The sequence below is a fragment of the Gavialis gangeticus genome, unplaced genomic scaffold, assembly GCF_001723915.1.
Source record: "Gavialis gangeticus isolate Ggan-Ray unplaced genomic scaffold, GavGan_comp1, whole genome shotgun sequence".
Lineage (NCBI taxonomy): Eukaryota > Metazoa > Chordata > Crocodylia > Gavialidae > Gavialis > Gavialis gangeticus.
Genome location: NW_017729019.1, coordinates 8,536,790 through 8,556,628, shown reverse-complemented (window position 1 = coordinate 8,556,628; position 19,839 = coordinate 8,536,790). Strand labels below are relative to the sequence as shown.

Below are 19,839 nucleotides of genomic sequence, written 5' to 3'. Positions count from 1 at the left end.
ACAGCACGAGAGAATCTGATGCCTGTGCTGCCAAAATGTTTACTCCAGACGGATGGGAGCAGCCTAGAAAATACGATAGCAATAAGCACCATGAGAACCTAGACATACCGGGCTGCAGCCCAGCAGACGGACAACAGTGGAGCGGACCCATACAGGACCACTCCCAAGCAGACCCACTATTTAGCTATTGGCAGACAAACCCTTACCCACGGAGATGTGTAACAAGATGTTCAGCAGCGTGACGCTGTCCTCTCCAGGCATCCGGATTCTGCACTCATATTTCCCTGTGTCATTCACTTGGAGTCCCTCCACCGTCAGAGCAAAAGTCCGATTTTCCCGGATCTCATGGACGGCTGCTCTGCCGTGGTGCCCATCACTGGTATTCCCCAGGGACGCCAAGATGTTAAGACACCACAGCCCCTCATATCTGCACCACAGCTTCTCTGCAGCATCATGCTCTGGGCTGTAGGGACACCGTAAGGCAACAGATCTTCCCACTTCTCCATGAACCTCCAATGCTCCTGCCAGAGCATGCAAACCTGCTGGCATAAAATAATCTCTATTTCAGTTGCATTCCAATCTAGGATATCCCAGTGCTTTTAAAGCATTTGGTAAGGCTTACATCCTCTTGAGAAGCAGGTCAGGCTTATTAGACCCATTTGCTAGATGAGGAACTGAGACACACAGAGGTTTATGGCCATATCTAAAGAGGTACTGAGTGCCTTCAGCTCCAACAAGCACTTAATATCTTGCAAAAGGCGTGCGGGCATTTGACAAGGCCAAGTCACTTGGAAAGTGTATGAAAAGGGCAGAGGAAGAGCCCAGAGCTCCTGATCCTTAGTTCTGTGTACTAATCACTTGTCTGTTCTGTCCCAGCTCCACCACGCCCATCGTTGCAGCAGCTGAACCGCAAAGCTAGCCTCTGCTCAAAAAAGAGGCAGAAAACTAGAGCTGCTCAAACATTAGCTCTGACCGTACTAATTACAGTTCATCATAGATGTTTACTCACTCTGCTAAATTAAGAACTATCCCACGTGCCTGGATTGTCACCACCACATAAAAAGTAACACTGTGCAGTCACGGTGCAAAGACTCACACGCTTGTCAGCAAACAGTAACTGTTCATTAACATTTCTCAATAAGCAGAGATTTCATCAATGACTAGCAAAGATCTGCTGGCCTGGCATTCACATTGTATCTGAGTTTGAGTTGCAAACCTGCTCCCTGGGCTTCTAAGATCTTGAGGAAATCCTGCCCACATCTGCTGTCTTAAGAGCATCGACTGCAGCAAGGACTTCCTTATTGAGTGTTTGTATAGCACCTGACCCAGCAGAGATGCAATCCTTCCTGAGGGCCCCCAAGACACTGCTATAGTGGACATTTAACAGTAATAGTGGAACTAACAGCAGGAGGGAGCTGAAATGTGTCCTCCAGACTCGAAGACTCCTCTCTGTCCCCTGTAAGAGCAGCCAAGATGGTATCAGGCCAGAAAAACACATGTGTTCCGATTTACCTGCTTCATTGCACCTGCTCACTGTGACATGCAGACTCCCAGATGAAGGATGGTGTGTGGTAAGCTTGGCAAGGGAGGTAATAGCTTAAGCAAGAATTTTTTTTCAATTCTGCTCTGCTGGGTTGCTGTTTTGTTCTTTTTCTTTTAATTCTTTTCCTCCCCTGATTTTGTTTTTAACCTAAGATCCAGAAGCATTCAGCAGCGTGACAGGGTTTAAGAAGTTAAAAAAAAGGTTGTTACAGTGCTGCCACTGCATCACGTGAAGAGGATAACAGGATGCCTGTGTGGGCTGTGCAGCTGAGGGGCTTGGACATGACACAAAATTCCCCGTCTTTGGCAAAATGGCAAAAGGTCCCTATTAAAGACACGCTCTCATTTATTTTTAACAGGCCACTTAGAACCACATTCTGCTTTCTGTTATTGACTGTGTAAATCCAGAGTAACTCCATGGAAGTCAAGAGCAGCTCAAATCAGACTGCAGCCCTTGACTTGAGTTTGCTTCAGTCCCCTCAGCTTCAGGACAGATGGCTCCTGTCATTCCTACTCATATGTTGGCTGTTTAGAGAAACACTTTTACCAACACTGACAAGCAGTGCTTCCAGAGTCCTGGCTACCTTTCTCAGATGCAGGCATATAACTCATAATGAGCCAGGTTTTCAAAAGGGAGTCCTTGAAAACCTGGTTTCCAGTTCTTCTGAAGGTCTGTCTGGTACGTTCACACACACAAGCCTGAAGACTGTGCTCTTGGTAATGGGTATTGTGATCGTTTTAATTATGCTCAGTTTGTTGTCTGATAGCACTGATCAGCTGGAGATCCTCTGGAAATGCACATCACTCATAAAAGAGGCCTGCTCTGAAAAGGGATGTGCGTGGTGGCAAATTTCTCCTTGAAATGTACCCGTACGAGTAAGACAAAGCTGCGTTTTCCTACCTGCTAGCCCAGACTCCACTCAACCTCTGCCTGAGCTCCTTTCTTTTCACCCATCAGCATCAGAGCCTAGCACCTGCAGGCTACATTAGGCCTCAGGACACCATGGCAGTCCCGATCAGGGGCAGCTGACTGGAGCTGAGGTCCTTTCTGCGTGGGGGATCCAAGCCATCTGTGTAATGCCAGTGCAAGCAGACAAGGAGACTACTAGCTGTGACTTGTCCTGAGTAGTTTTCCTCTGCTTAAATAAAAGAGGGTCTGCTGCATCAGTGCAAACTGCAGATCCCCACAGCTCTGCCCGTCTCCCTTAGAAGAACCTGCCACGGCAGTGATGCCCATAGCTGTGTCCAAGCTAAATCCCTGGTGAACACAGTTATGTAGTAAATGATGCTGCTGATAATGTAAGATGGAACTGAACCCTCAACTTATTCTCCTGAAACTTCCTGAGTTTTTCGGAGAGAAGGTATGTTAGACAGCCCCATCCAAAGCTCAGTTAGTGGAAGGACTCTCATTGATTTCTGTGGACTTTAGATCAGATCTAAGAGCAGTAAGAGCTTACAGCCAGATCCTCAACCAGTCTAAACTGGCATAGCTCCTCTGAAATTTGCCAGCATCTATGAAGGATCTTCCTGCACTGAACTCTGCAGACACAAGTGAATCAAAAATAGGGAGCCTAATCCTTACATCAAAAGCTGCCTTGATTGCAGAGTTAGATATCAGAGTGAAGCTACACCCCGTGCAGGAGGGAAAACTGCCCAGGCAGGCACATTCATCTTAATTACTGGACCAAATATGACCAGCATGCGGTTTCGTTTACTGAGGTCACTCAAGAAAAAAAAATGGTCCACTGGTCTCCATTGCTAAATTTTGTGACTGGTGGGTAATTAAGGAGCTGACAGATAAAGATAACAAAGTAGTTAGCGGCAAATGACTCAGAAAATTAATCCAGTCTGCAAAGAGTAACTGACTCGCACTTAGAAAAACAACAATATTTAAATTAATGAAATAGAAGAAGTCTCCTTCCTGCTTTAAGTAGAAGTTGGAAGACACCAGAGCTACGGCTTATGTCTCTATGAGTGAAAATTTAATTGGAAAACTCTCCCTCCTTTAATTAAAAATAGAGAGCTTTCAGTAGCTTCTGCTGCCCTAGTGTCTCCAGTCTTCCTAGTCCTCTATGATTTGTAAACAGTTTAACAGATGGAAGTGATATTTGAAAAGTCTCATCAGCAATTTGTCTCAAAGTGTTACATTTCTCAGTCACAGTTAATAGTGGAAGTGGTTGGAGTTCTCTAACTAAAGGAAACACCAAAAAGGTACAGATAACATATATTTAGCATTTAAAAAGTCTACCAAAACTAAATAAAGGAAAATACGTGGCCCTGATAAAATACACGTGTTATGCAAATAGCTATAATATATCTTTAAACACGTGCAGGGGACATTGACTGTACAGAACAGAACGAGCTAAAAATGGATCCTCTCTCCATATGCATTATATCAGTCTACTGCTACCGTATGTCTATAAGGCTATAACCCATAGGCTAGACAAGAGGTAGGTACCTCATGTTAAACTCCTCTGGACTGCTATACAAGCAATGTCGATTCACACGTACCAAGTCCTGCAAGCAGCTATGCGCTTTTGTTATCATTACCAGATGAATGCACACCATGGAGATGACCCACAACTGAAATGAATAAGAACAAGTGTTTGAAGAATCACTTCCATTATTCATACCATACTACTACATAGTAGCATTAGTAGCAGTAGTATATATTTAAAGCCAGCAGCAATCATTATGTTCATTTAGTCTGACCCGAACAGCACACATTACAGATTCATTCATGGATATGTGCATATTGATAGGATATCATAAATAGCCTTGTAGGGCACAACCATCTGGTTACGAGAGATTGGAAATGATGTCCATAGAGCTTATATTTATATATTTCAGGCACTGAATGGCAATTACAAATGTATAGCAGGGCCATTAAAATCATTAAATATTCTGAAAATATTTTCATACCACTGTCCTTGTGCATTTAATCAGAAGACAAAATACCAGATTTACAAGTGGCACTGCTAAAATCAGAGAATCAAAGCATTACAGAAAAGCAGGGCTGGACAGGACCTCAGCAAGTCATCTAGTCCAGCTCCTTGCTCAAGGCAGGATCATTCCTGTCAACCACCCTACACAAATATTTGTCTAACCTATTCTTAAAACTGCACAAATGACCGTCTCACACAACAACCAGGAACACCCTAACTTGTCATAGGTAAGACAACATTTTAACAGTGTCATTGTCCCGTGTACTAGGCACTGAAACTGCCAGTTGTTAACCAAGCATGAATCCCTCAAAGTCAATGGAACAATTCCAGTACTCAAAGACTTGGGGTCACAAGCTTTTCATACTCTCTTGGAGAAGAGCTGTGTGAATATCTGATGTTGTGGTCCACTGGCTGAAATAATACATTAAAAAAAAAATCATTCCATTCCAGACCAATATGGGTTTTCTCATAGATGCTAAAACTAAACCCTCATCCCTATCCCAAAAAGAATCTATTTGTGTTTTAGCCAAACATTTTATTCAATGTGAAATGAAACAACTCATTTTGTTTTCAAGTGTAGGATTTTTCAAATGTAACTGAAGTACATTTAAAAAAAAGGAAATCTTTATCTTTATGACAAAACGGACTTTTTATCTTTGTATCAAAACAGAATGTTTTGACTTCTCCTTTTAACTTTTAAAAAAGAAATTATTCACTAAGTTTGGTGCAAATTTGCAAATAAGATTGATTGATCTGAATCTGCATTTTGAGCTAGTAAATTAGATCACCATAAATTCTGCCCCAGTTCTATCCTGAAGCCCATACTCACTTTTATCTGAAGCACTTTCAGAAATAGCAGTTAAGTTTCATATATCATTTATGCTACAAGCTGCTGTGAACTAATTTCCTGGATATTTACAATAATTCTGACTTCTAATTATGGGACACCTTCACTAAGTCTCACTTCTTTAGATCACAGACACAATACTTCTCAAAAGAACGCTGTAGTGAGAGCTCCTATTGATACAGCTTTTTTAGTTCTGTTTATCAAATATACCATTCAGCTAATGGTGCTGTTTTCACTCAAATCATTTCTTCAGCTGATGTTGTAGTATCTATCCATTTACATTCTGGCTCAATACCACTAAAGAAATTCATGATTCACTGAACAATAACAGAATGCATCAATTTAGTTGAGTATCCCTCAGCTCTGCTTATTGCTAAGATTAACTGATTACTGGGAAAATATTTTTATACCAAGAAATAATGCCAAGAATGTTACATTCAGCACTGTACAGGCGATATTTAAGACATTAAGAAATACCTCTGTTAATATAATGCCAAATAGAAAGAAAAAACAACTCGCACACCAGACACAGCACGATTATAATAATAAATTCCCACCATCGGTTTATCCGAATGATCTTGGAATCAAGAAACTTCCCCCACTGCAATCACACCGGACTGTTCCTTAGCATGTTTAATTAGCATGTGCTGAGGCATACCAAGATGGCAAATCTATGTCAAACAAGACTTAGTTCTACAGAAAGAGCCTGTTGATGCTTTCAGAGCCATGAGTAACTGCCTCTATCACAAAGCTGCTTCTTCTCAAAGAATATTTTCAGTGACATCAATGAGCAGGTAAAAATGAAAACTGCAGATTTCAATGCAGTTTATCAATGCCAATTCGTCACTCGCTTAAAATTGGTCCAGAGACTGCCTATACTATTGCAAGTCCTTCCTTACCAGTTTCTCTTTGCACCTCTGACTAAGAGCCCAAACGCACAGTCCCGACATGGACAGCCCTCCCACTCCAGTCAAGGACCCCAAGTCTCCTCTGCCCCACGTGGCGCACAGTGGGAGGAAGCTGCCGTCTAATCAGCACGGCAGCATTTGCCACCCACTCATGTGGTCCACCACACAGAGGTGCAGGCCGTAGGGAGTTGAGCCTGAAGGGTATTTCTGCCTGTGTAAAGAATGCACCATGTTTACCTGACATGAGAGCCAGCAGCAGCAAAGCAGGGCAATCCACTGGCATTGGCAACACAATGAGGAGTCTCATACTGGTGGGTTATCGCCCCAGCTCTTGCTCAAACCCCCTTTTCTTGCACTTCTTCTGCACCCAGGCTCTGGGGAGGCACAGGCACAAAATGACATTGTATTTTAGACACTGCCATGTGAGGGGGCTCCATCTGCAACACCCTGGGCGGGAGCTGCGGAAGGAGAGCACACCCAGCTTTCATCCACCTGCTGCATCCTGTGTGGCACGAAGGCTGAGCACTCACAGGGAAAGAGGCTGTCATGCTTGTTCCTTATCAGCACAGTGGGATCTTATCTTTGATTGGGCTTCCTCAATGTCATGTAGTATAAACAAAGAAGAAGGAGAGGCCCTGTTTTCTCCTGGGGATGAGCATAAACTATGACACTTGGGCCACGATTTCCAACATCTCAAAGTCTGAGATGTCCAGAGCTGGATTCTATCTGTCTACATAATAAAGGCACCTGTACGATCCAAATTCAGGCCAAGGGTTAGGGCTGGCAGGTCTCCATTTCCTTCCACTCTAACATTTTTCTAATATTTATTTGTCATTATGTTGAGTTTCACAATTGCCAGAACAGAATAGCTCACAATGGGTCTTTCTTTGCCAGGGCCTCTATGTATCCTCAGACCAGACCTTCAACTAGAGTGGCCATCATAGAGGACATTCCAGTTTTCAGCTGCTCTGTCCTCTGCTGATACAAAACCGGACACCTTTATGTCCTCTATTTTTATCTCGAAGAGAAAAATAGAGGACATAAAAGGCGTCAGGTTTCGTATCAATAGAGGACAGAGGACAACTGGACTGTCCTCTATGATGACCACCATCAGCCCATCTAGTCCCATAACCCAGCTCTGCCAGGAACCAAGGCCAGATGCATCAGAATGGACTACAAGAGTTCACAGCACATAGGTGGAGCAATGTAATAAATGGTGTGGCAGGAGAATTTCTCTCGGAGCTCAGCTGGTAATCAGCTGGCATTGGAAACAGGGGGATTGAAATGCAGCTAGACATGGTCCTTTTCCTTACAACGATCAGCTCTGTCCCCAGCTGGGAGCAGTCCCTGCCATGCCTTCCCAGCTCTCATCAGCCATGGCCAGTGTTCAGTGCCCAGCATCCCAGTACTACAGTGCACAGTGCCACAGCTGAGCCACACATCCGGCTTCACGTCCTTCCCATGTACAAGCCACTGTAACTATACACCTCACTCCAGCTCTCCCACAGAGAAGCCTCCAGAAGTACGAGCTGGACCCTAAATGCCCTGTGTACTTCCTCCCAGCTCCTTGGCTGGGGATGGTCACCTCTGATGAAGCAGTCTTTTAGTGGCATAAAACCACTGGAAAGGTCTCCGTGCCTTCCCTGTCCCTGCAGCCAGAATAGGGGCAGGGGATGCCTGGGAAAGGGAAACACGGTGCCAAAACCTACTGAGCAGCAGGAGACAGCAGGAGCTCTCCATGTACATCTGTGCATCCTTACTAAGCCGGGCACTTTGGAATCCAGCTGTGCGAATGTGGTTTCCCTGTCTTCTCCGTATTGCACAGAGAACACCCCCACCCACTCCGTTTCCTGAACTCCACTGTGTACCCATACCCACAGAAAGTGGCTGGAGCCGGTATCTCACCTCCTTGTAGCAGACCCCAGCTCTCAGCATGCAGCAAGCCCTACATCTGATTTCTAGCAGGTTCATCTGACCATTGGTTACCCCCACCTTTCCAGCCTTCTCACCAGGACACCAAAACAAAGAACTCAGGCTGTGCTTGGGGCACTGGCTCCTAATTGACTACACAGGTGCATTAATTTCCTGCAGCAATGCACCAGCACCTTCCTGAATAATTATGAGAAAAGGCATTCTCCCCGCTCTGTGGGCTAATTGCCATGCATAGCCAATACATAAACACAGCAGACTGGCATTTGCTAAACACTACTGTACTGTATTGTGCTCTGCCTCGCCAAGACCTTTAAACACAGGAGCCTCAGCAAGACCGTGGGGGTCAGCTGGTGTCACTGGAGATTTCTGTACAGAGCAATCAAAGCTACACAGGCTGAAATGTAATGCAGCAGAGTCTGGAATAATTTTGTGTAGCAACTTTCATGTAAGCTGCATCAAAGAATGCTCAGGGATCAATAATGTGCTGTAGTCCATGGCGTGAATGACTGCAGGGGTGTTAATTCTTCAGCTCCATAAGCCTCCCTTTTCAAGTTCAAGCAAACAGATCAATAATCAAGGCTGGTAATGGCGAGGCCAGGAATCTCAGTTACATAACTGGTCAATACTTCATGTCAAAATGGCCTTTCAAATAAAAAGATGTCAGGGGGAATGGTTTGGTGCTGTTGTGTTCTCTTGTTCCTTTCTGAGACATAATAAATTCTGAAACCTTTTTCTGAAATACGAATTTTCACTGCTACCTAGGAGAACTTTTACAATCTTTGCACTCTCCTACGCCTGACGAAGGGTTGCTGCGCCCAAAAGCTTACAAATACAGAATTTTTTTGTTGCAACTATCTAGTTGGTCTAATAAAAGATATCACCTCTGCCACGAGTTTTGATTCCTTTTCCCTCCAGATCAAGACGGCCACAATCTGGATACCTGAAGCCTTTTTTTTGGCATTTTAGGATTTTTACTTTTTTTTGCCCTTTTGGGTTTTTTATTTTGCTTACTTTGCTGCTGGAAAAGGAGGGAAGAGGAAAAGGAAATGGGGAAAAGGGGAGAAAAGGGTGCAGGAAGAGATGAAAGACTGAAACGTTTTGGTAACAGTTTTCAGAAATGTTCCTCAGCAACAAAAGCAAGTGGGGCATTTTCCTCATAGAAAAAATAGTTTTCTACCAGCAATTTTCCCTCTGGTCAGAAGGTGGCAGCCCTGTCCCATCAAACCATCCCAGAGTGAGTCTGAGCAAAGCTTTAAGTCCCTGTATAAGGCTTCAGCCTTGTAACAGGTCTCCCCATCTCAGTCTCAAGCCAGTAAGCTAATGTCAGGGAGGAACTGCAGATCTAGAGGCAGGAGAAGAAGACAGGCCTAGTCACAGCCCTGGGTAGGTGGGAGTGGGGAGCAATGGGACTGCTAGCCAAATGGAAAATGGCATTTCCTCTGCTGCCAGAAAGGCATAAGGGAAGTTTCCATCATATCATTTAACTCTGGACCCAATGCCCTTCAGAGGGGACCAGCAGAGACACCTGTGGGTGGTGACAAGTGGAAGTGGGGAGAAAGAGAAATAAAGGAAGGGAGCAAGAAGACACAGAGTGCTGACACATCACCACAGGGAACTGGTAATATCAGGAGGTGAAGGCCAGCTAAGATCTTAGTGGCTTAGCAGAGGGTGTGATGGTATGGCAGTAATAAGTGCAGCTCCAGCCATGATCAGGGCCTTGATGTGCTCAGCACTGTCCACATAACTGTGTTCCTTGCCCCAAATTCCTTGCAATGGAGTAGGCAAAGGCTCTTATCCCTGTTGTGCAGAAAGTAGGGACTGAAGCCCAGCAAAATGTCACTAGTACCTAGAAAATGGATAACTCCAACAAAAACCATCAACCTCCCCAACGCCAGGCATGTAAAAACCCAGTCTCTGGAACTGCAACTACGTCTTAAATGCAGGGACTCTATTCCCACTTGCCAGCAATGGAAGGATTCCAGGGAAACTCCAGGACGCCTTGGATGGGCCTTACTACTTCTGGGCAAAAACCTGTCCCACCCAAGGGAACTACCTGCCCATTTGCATTTCAGCACTCGCCAGGAGGATGGAGGAGGTGACCAGTGATTCATTTCCATTGCAAAGGCTCAGTGTTGACATTAAGGGAGCCTTATCGCAGGGCTGGAATACAGCAGGGCTGGGTGGCGCTTGATGGTATAAGAGCAAAGCATTTGTTCTGTTCTCACCAGTTAGAGAAAGCAGCTTGGAGGAAGCATCGGACCTGAGCCTCCAGAATGCAGCGGCTGATTCTTCTGATGTTTTGCCTTTGGCTGGCTAGTGGGTTGCAAAGGTAAGGAGGTTTCCTTAGCTCTCCAGGCACTCAGGCACTGGTAGGTCCAGCGTTTACCAAAGGCTCGTTCCCAAGGACCAGTGAACTATAGCACTAGAGAGCGTTAAAATGATCAACAGCCAGGCCCACATGCTCAGCCTTTCAGGAGAGACAGGTGCCCCTGACATTCTGCATGGGAAATTTCCATCTGATGGGCTCAATGGGCTGAGTGAGAAGGCCAGTCAGACCCAGTGTTGCAAGGAGCCAAGGTGCTTTTACTTCTACCAAAAATATCTTCCTGGTGGCTGGTTCCTTGCCCCAACATCCTCTGAGATAACTCCAGGGATGGATACAGCAAGAAGAGGAGGTGGGGAACTTTGGATGGGACATCTGAGGCAATATGAGTTACCTGTTGGCAGGTAGAAGGGCATCTAGGCTGGGGTAAATCATGCATGGTGCAGCTGGAGGAAAGGGAGATGCCAGGAAGAGTGAGAAAGGGGAGGAAGAAGCGAGCTGAAAGAGCCTCCCTCTGTACTCACGCTTGCTCTCAGCTCAACTTATAAGTGAGACCACCTCTATTTCTGCTCATCTTGCAAGCGATATCCATTGAGATGCCTTTAGTTTCCTTGGTTTCTGTCTATATTACTCTCCATTGCAGCTTGTCTGGCTCTAGATTTTATTCCTGTGTGCATCACCTGCTGAGCCAGTCTCTTTGCCTCTGTGCCTGGCAACAGCAGGGACAGCTCTGCCTGCTCGGGTGAGGGTGGGAGCCAGCATCAATGCAGTTCTCAACCCCTTTGAGGACCTAGGTGGAGCAGGGCCAGGGAGGTGCAACAGAATCATTATCAGGTCACAGCCACTGCAGTCAGCAGGCAAACAGACTGGGATTTCCACCTCCAATCTCTGTCCTGACTTTCTTCATGAAGACAGGGGACATCATCTTGATGCTGCACAAGCCAGCAGGTTGGGAGAGGTTGGAAAAACATCAAAGCTGGTGATAGTGATACCCATCCCATGTACCAGGGCAGCGTGTCCCTCTCAGCACCCACTGCTGTTCTTCCAGTTTTCTAGTTCCTACTGCTCAGGACCTCACTTACTGGGAGGATGCTTTTTTTTCCCTAGGGTGCCCCTGAGGAGACACAAGTCCCTGCGGAAGATCCTGCGGGACCGTAGACAGCTGTCCGACTTCTGGAAGGCCCACAAGCTGGACATGATCCAGTACACCGAGGACTGTTCAGTTTTCCAGGAAGCCAATGAGCCCCTTATCAACTACTTGGACGTGAGTCTTGTGGAAGGGCTACGAGGTACCACGGGGGAACACAGCTGTGCACAAAGCAGGCGAGAGCCGTGGCGGAGGCAGGGACAGTGCACTCTTTTGCTCGAGCAGCCTGGAAGGTCCCGAGTGCTGACCCCCAGCTGCAGCTAGTGTGAAAGAGAGAATGAGCAGCCACAGCAGTGAGATGCTGTGCCACAGTTATCTGCCTGCCCTACTTCTCGCTGTCCTTTTGTCCTGCTGAATGCCGCGTTGATCCAATAGACAAAGGGCTCCATTTCGCGCACGCACGCAGATGTACAGACATCCCTCTCACTCTCTTAGTGTTTTGAGCCTGGAGCTAGCAACAGGACGCTAGATCCAAAAGGCAGATGACCCTTCCCACCTAAAACCCAGGCACATCCTCAGAGAAGTGCCTAAGGCATGAGGTTAGGACAGCCAAATGTGCCCAGAGCCTGGGAGAGTTCCCCGGACCCAAGGGCTGGCCCAGCCCATTGCATAGACTCCATCGTGCAAGGTCTGGTCTGGAGGCCCAGCTCTGCAGCGACAGATCAAATATCCACACAGCGCCAGCTGTTCCAAGAACAACACCATGTCCACTGCAGCTGCTCCTCCTGTACCTATTCCCTTTAAGCTTGGCACAGTCTCCCTATTTGTCTGGTTCTGCTGAGGTTTCCTGCAGTGCCAATGCCTGACCACAGCTGTCCTTTGCTCTTTGGCTAGGTGGAATACTTCGGACAGATTTCTATCGGGAGCCCTCCTCAGAATTTCACCGTGCTCTTCGACACAGGCTCCTCCAACCTCTGGGTCCCTTCCATCTACTGCGTCAGCCCAGCCTGCGGTAAGCAGAAGTGCCTCAGGGCCCGAAGGCTCCCTGGGCAGCGTATAGAGGCAGGACTGAAAACCCAGGGAAGTCAATGGAGTCAGACCAGTCGGAATGAAAGGACAATCCAGCCCCACAACCGTCATCGATATTTTCCTCTTCATTTCAAACTGACTGGCTGAGCTGAGCCCCTCCTAGGCAAGCGCAGGAAAATGTCAGAGAGGCTCCGAAGCCAAACATTTACCACGTAGGGAAAGCAGACGTAACCCGAATTGGACGCACCATGTAGCACCTGCTGTGGGTTTGCTCCGAATTCTTCTCCATGGTTTCGCTGATCTGTGCAACAGAGATTGCATCGAGGGTGCTAGGCAACATTCCTGCAAACTTAGGGGTTATAGAGATTGTAGGGCGAGTCCTGGGCAGCAGGCCCAGCACTTTAAATTACCAGCAAGCGTGGTCCTTGTTCCGGGCAGAACTACCAGGGTTTTCTTAGTAATAGAGGTCGTGATGCCTGGGGAAGTGGTGCTGCAGCCTGTCAGGACCGGTCTGATCAGCCTTCGGGCTCCTAAAGAATGTGGCCGCTGCACAGCAGCGTGCAGCGCTGTACCCTTACTGGAGGAGCGGGCATTGGTTATTGGGCAACGGATCGGTTAGTGCACAGGGAAGCTTTTATGAGGGCGTTTCGGTCGGCTTCATCTAAGCAAACAAGCCCTCGGCGAAGGCTCCCAAATGGGCAAGCAACACTCACTGCTGGGCTTCCATGTGACAGATGTAGCACCCAGAGTGAGAGGCACCCAGTATAAATGAACACATTTGAAAGCATCAGCCTTTGTGCATTCAGTACTGTACAGTGCAGAGCACTGAAAAGAGGCTGAGAAGGGTGCAGCGATTGCCGTCTATGCGAGCTGGAAACCACGATTCCTATTACTCCAACTTTATGCTTGGAACAGGAAGGGGTTTCTCAGGTTTAAGACAGACTGTGACTCCTGACATGAGGGCAGGGATAAGCAGTACCACTTATTAAAGGGAACAAAAAAACCAAAAAGCCCCTCTCTAAGTACCCACATGTCCTGGAGTAGCTCCTTTACTTACAAGCTAGCCTAACTATCTCATTGCACCAGGTAAATTCAACTACACCCTCGACGCGCTGGGTTCTTGTGAGAAGGGCTCTCAGATTCAACCATAATGCAAATATTAACACAGCAATAACAGTGGCATCCTCTTTCCCTTCAGCTGAGCATGCCAGGTTTCACCCCTCCAACTCCAGCACGTATAACGAGGTGGGGACTCCCTTCTCAATTCAGTATGGGACTGGCAGCTTGACGGGAATCATCGGCTCTGATCAAGTAACCGTGAGTGGAGCTTGGGTTTATTTTGGATTTTGAATTTTCTTTGGGAGGTTCTGCTCAGGCTTCCTCTTCAATCCTGCATGGAGACTGCAGGGCATAACCCACCACAGAGGGAGAGGTAGGTGAGCACCTGAGCACCCCTCCCACTGTGGCACCATGATGGCTCAGCTGTCTCTAGGAAAGCAGGAGCCCAGTGTTGCAAAGCATTAAACCCCTTCTCTCCCAGGGCAGCCAATGAGGACATGTGCTGTCCTATAGCTAGCCCACTGCAGGAAAATAATAGAGTCCTAAAGCAGACCTCTAATCAGACATGGTCATTGAGACACATCTCCCTCAGAAGGGTCTGGTTAGGATTTCTTCCTGCAGAAGCTCTTGTCCTTCTCCCTTACTCTTTCTTGATGCAAAGTATATTTTGGGCCATGTGTCTGTGCATGGAGCCAATGAGACCTTCCTGGTCTAGTTAGCAAGGGGAATCAGTGAAGTGGCTCTGCAGATCACTACCAGAAGGCTTGACAGTTTTCCCCTCCCATTCTTTCATGGCATCGTGACTTCAGAGCCTCACTTGGCCTCCAGGAGAAAAGCTGTCTCCCTGGCTTCTTTTGTGCTGTGATACCATAAATAGCCACCTGCTCAGCTTGCTGAAGAAATAAGCAGCTCTTATTCACCCCCCTTTTAGGTTGAAGGCATCACTGTAGTCAATCAGCAGTTTGCAGAGAGTGTCAGTGAGCCAGGCAGCACCTTTGTGGATGCTGAGTTTGATGGGATTCTTGGGTTGGCCTATCCATCACTGGCTGTGGATGGGGTGACCCCCGTGTTTGACAACATGATGGCACAAAACCTGGTGGAGCTGCCTGTATTCTCAGTCTACTTGAGCAGGTGAGAATATGACTGCTCCGAGTGTCATACCCATAGCGTTTGGCTCTGCTCTCAGGGAAACTGGGAGGTGGATAGGCCTGCAAGGCAGCTACTGAAATGAGAGCTGAGTTATTTCCCGAGACCGAACGCTCCTGGGGGAGGGACTGTCTTTTAAAAGACTGCCTGGAAAGCAATAAGAAGGAAATCTCAGACATATCCACTTCTTCTCCTCAACAGGAACCCCGAGTCCTCTGCAGGAGGAGAGCTGCTATTCGGCGGCTTTGATCCTTCCCATTTCAGCGGGACTCTGAGCTGGGTGCCAGTCACAAAACAAGGATACTGGCAGATCCAACTGGACAAGTAAGTGCCTATGTGGGGAGGTGCCCACAATGCCAGCTGGCAGTGAGGCCGGGAGGGGCAACTTGGAGAAACCACAGAACCACGCCATTTCACCACAGCAGCAACTGAGATGCACTTGGCGCTTAGCACGCAGTCTACACAGCATGGAGCTCCCTGCCCTCGTTTATCCATGGCGGAAGGCTTCCAGTTGAAAAAGAACAAAACAAAAAACCATGCCCCCAAACCACCTGCCTGTCCTGGTTCTTGAATAGGAAGGAAGGAGGCTGGGGAGAGCAATCACCGCTTTGCTGCAGTCTGGTGGTGACCTTGGACAACCCTGTGCTGCAGTTCACACAGATTCACACACAGAAGTTTAGGACTGGAAGGTGAGCTCATCGTGAGCTCATCGGGTCCAGTCCCCTGCTCTGGGCAGGAAAGACTGCTGGGGTCAAATAACCCCAGCAAGGTGTGCGTCCAGTTTCCTTTTGATCTCCAGGGTAGGTGCCTGCACCACCCTCACTGGTAGTCTATTCCAGAGTCTGGTCACATGAATCATGAAGAAGTTTTTCCTTACGTCCAGTCTGAAACCTTCTTCTAGGAGTTTATGACCTCTGTTCCTGGTTTCCCCCTGGGGCACTTTGGTGAATAGTTGCTCGCCTTGTCCCTGATGCTCCCTCCAGATATATTTGTAAGCTGCCACCAAATCTCCCCAAAGTCTTCTCTCTTCTAGGCTGAACAGTCCCATATCTGTCAGCCTTTCCTCATATGGCTTGCTCGTCAGGCCTCTAATCGTACGTGTGGCTCTTCTCTGGGCTCTCTCAAGTTTCTCCACATCCTTCCTGAAGTGTGGTGCCCAGAACTGGATGCAGTCCTCCAGCTGTGGCCTCACCAGTGCCAAGTAAAGCAGAAGAATAACTTCCTTAGCTTTGCTTGAGATGCATCAGTTGATACATGCCAGCAAGTTGTCTGCTCTGCTAACTTAACTGTAGCAGCACACTGGTGGCTCATATTCATTTTATGGTCAGTTATGACCCCTAGGCTCCTTTCAGACATGGTGCTAGCTAGCGTAGCACCACCAACCCTGTAGGTTTGTTGCAGATTTTTCCTTCCCCGGTGGAGCACTTTACACTTCTCAGTTTTGGCCAGCATCTGGCTCTGGTCCGCCCATCTGACTAACTTCCCTCCATCTACAAGGTGTGGGCAATAATCCTTCCCTGCTTCTGAGCATGGAGAGAGGAACTCAGAGACCATAGGGAGGGGGCAGCATAAAGACCCCCAAATACAGAAACTTATTTTTAAGTGGGTAAAAATGGTGCTTCCGCCTTCTGGGGGCACTTTTAACACAATTCCAGACCAGACTGTCAGAAGAGCTCAGATCCTAACGTGCAAATCAGCAGGAGTCACCGGGGAGAGGAGCACGTTCCCTGCAGGCCCATTCTCCACTGCTCGCTCTGTTTCCCTCCCCAGCATCCAGGTGTTCAACTCAGTTGTGTTATGTGCAGAAGGATGCCAGGCTATCATGGACACCGGGACCTCCCTCATCACAGGGCCTCCCAGTGACATAAAACAAATACAAAATGCCATTAGTGCTACACCTGTGGATGGAGAGGTGAGTCTGGCACGTGGCTGGGGTGGGCAGAGCTGCGGGAATCCCTGTCTGCCCACGGCAGACTTCCCCACAGGGTACATCCCCAGAGGGCTGCGCTGCTGGTAGTTCAGTGCTGCAGTCCTAGCTTGCATCTGTCACGTGCTGGCTGAGCCTGTCTCGGGCTCGCTGCTGTGTGCTTCACCTGGAAGGAGCCCTGTGTGCAGGGACAGACTTCCACCTGCCTCAGTCACTCCCTGTCCTGCATTTACTAGTGTCCTTTTTTGCCCAGCATGAACGCAGGCTGCATCCTTTTTCCCTGCAGGGAGTTAGAGGGCTCCTTCTGTACAAGGTGGCAGCCTCTGGCATCCACCTCCAGTGAGAATCATGACCCTCCCCCTCTCTGTCCCATACATCTGCCAGTCAAGGCACAAGCTCCCCAGCTCAGCTAACTGGGACAGGAACTGCTCTACATGTTCATCTGTCTAAACCATGGCTTCCCAGCCTTCATAGCCCAGAGAGCAGGTGCATGGTCCCTGCTGCCTGTCATCAGCCAACCTTTGTCCCCTCTATTTTCTGCAGTATGCTGTGGATTGCAACAACCTGAACATCATGCCTGACGTCACCTTCACCATCAATGGGCTCCCTTACACGCTCAGCGCTGAGGCCTACACCCTCATGGTACAGGACTGCCAGCAGCATGACACCACCTTTTCCTATGAGAGGAACAGCCAAGGGTGACTTTAGAGGGCTAGAAGCTGGCAGGAACAAGGGAGCTCCCCCTCATAAGTCCCAGTTTTGAAGATCACAGGACCCACTACTGATTCAGCTCAGAGGGGAAAGGCACAATAGTAGTGGGAGTAGTTGCACAGCTGAAGCAGGAGACTGGGAGCCTGGAGTCCTGCGTTCTATTCCCAGCCTTCGGGGGAGTGTTGTCAGTGGCCAGAGCACCAGCCTGACAGTAAGGAGCACTGGCCTGTATTTTCTTTCCAGTCTCTCCACTGCCCTGCTCGGTCTCTGGGCAAGTTGCTTCTCTCTGTGACTTTGCCCTTTGTAAAGGGCTTTCAGTCCCCTGGCTAAGACGCCTTGGTAAAGGAGCTGTTTCCTCCAGGAAAGGTGAGTAGACTGCTGCAAAATTTGTTTTCATCTTTACAATCCTCTTCCCTCTAGGAGTACAGCGATGGCATGGCCTTCTGTACCAGCGGCTTCCAGGGCATGAACATCCAACCCCCAGCTGGGCCGCTCTGGATCCTAGGCGATGTTTTCATTCGCCAGTTTTACACTGTCTTCGACCGTGGGAATAACAGAGTTGGGCTGTCCCCTGCTGTCCCTTAAGGCAGTGTTGTCAGATGGCAAGCAGAGCAGACCTCTGCCACCAACTTCCTGTGTGACTTTGGGCAAGTCACTTCGTCTTTCTTTGTCTCAGTTTTCTCACCGGTAAAACGGGGCTATGATAAAGCCTCAAGACCTAGGCTGAACAGCACTATGGAAATGTAAGGTCTCTTCAGAGGCATGTTCATGACCATGGTAAAAATGACTTTGTTAAAACCAGTTTACAGATTCTTTTTTTTTAACACTTGATGCAGATTTTCATTCAATAAAAAACAGATTTCCATTTCATGGTTAAAGTTGCAATAAATAAAATGAATTAGATAGGGGGTCTCTATGGAAAACATGGCAGGCCTAGCTGGGTTGAATGGTACATGTGAGCATTACCTTTGCCACAGACCCTGATGAATTAAAATCCTTGTATTTATGCATACAGTAATGCCCCAGTCTCTGCATTACCAACATTTTTTCTGTGAATTGTGCAAAAAAAAGGGTGTAGTGGCCAATGTTGTCACTTGAGGCAGTATTTTAACCGAAGCGTCAGCCTTTTAATTGTACCGCATGGTGGTCTTTAGGCTATTTCCACAAGTACTTAACTAGTATCCTGCTGAAAATTAACAGGACCTGGGTTCTTAACTCCCACCGCGTTTGAAGGAGAAGTGATATGGAAAGTTGGTCAGGATAACCCAATGTTCCAGCAGATCTTGCCCAGGTTGGTGAACATGAAGGTAACAGAAGGACGCACTTGTAGTGAAACTGCGTTGTACTATGCTTACCAAGGTGCCTCACCAGCTGGTGATTTCCAGGGAGTTTCATTCTGAGTTCTGGGTTAGCTACCAAGACACATGGGTAGAAGGTGCCCACAGGGTGATACTAGGCAAAGAAGACACTTCCATTTGCATTTGGCACTGCTGGGAAGGTGGACCATCAAACGACCTGGCAGCACAGAGCAGCAGGGGCAGGCAGAGCTCTGTAAAAGGTCTGACCTGAGTGGAGTTCCTTCTCAAGAGCAGCGTGTGCCCAAATACAGCCTGCCCCCATACCCATGAGTCATTAGGATGGCCACAGCATGTGACTTCAAAACAGTGAGTATAAGCCTTACCAGGTTCTTTTAGATGAACCAATAGTCCACACATGATGCATCTTGAGAAACACAAGGCAGTCAGCAAACACGGCCGTAGAAAAGGAGAAGCATGCAAAAAGGTTATTTTTGCCGTGTCCTTTTGCTGAGATATTCATATGAACGTTGGAACAAACCCCTCTAGCTGCCAGCCAGTGCAAAAGGATACAGTTAATAGGACCCATGGTAATGCCTCCTGAAATGGGTGATGGACTCAGACAAGTCTGATGATACTGAAGAACCTGGACCAACAATTTAGATCCAAATGCTGCAACCCTCTGCAGACTCAGCCGCCCCAATCTAAGCGCTCTGCAGCTCTATAAACATCTGAAGCCAGATGCAAACTCTGCGGCTCACACACAGTGCACATACATGGAAACAAGATGGAAAGCCGTGCCTATCTTATGCATTGTTAGCGTTGCTGATAAACCCATTTGGTTTTGTTTCCATCATCATTAACTCTTTCAACTGACCCCCAGCTAATGACCCTTCATTCAGATAAGGTGCCTGGGGTTGCCAGGCAAAGTCTCTTGTAAGCTTGCCAGTTCTGAATCCTGGTTAGTTAACTCTTGACTTCTTTCTTCCCCAAATAGGACTTGTCAGACTTGACCCACCCCAAACAACAAAAGGCAGTACTTGAAAGGTCCTCCCTATTTCAGCTTTTAGCATCTGTGGCGTGCCACA

At 47.6% G+C, this 19,839-nt stretch overlaps 1 protein-coding gene across 1 annotated transcript; it reads left to right on the top strand.

Moving 5' to 3' along the window:
• Positions 1-10,439: 10,439 nt before the first annotated feature.
• CTSE (cathepsin E) lies at positions 10,440-18,291 on the top strand. The gene is made up of 9 exons (XM_019514001.1): positions 10,440-10,503; positions 11,605-11,761; positions 12,479-12,596; positions 13,812-13,930; positions 14,604-14,803; positions 15,020-15,142; positions 16,589-16,730; positions 17,289-17,387; positions 17,877-18,291. Exons 1-9 carry the CDS (start codon positions 10,448-10,450, stop codon positions 18,039-18,041), a joined length of 1,179 nt encoding a protein of 392 aa, XP_019369546.1. The 5' UTR covers positions 10,440-10,447; the 3' UTR covers positions 18,042-18,291.
• The last annotated feature ends 1,548 nt before the right edge of the window (positions 18,292-19,839 follow it).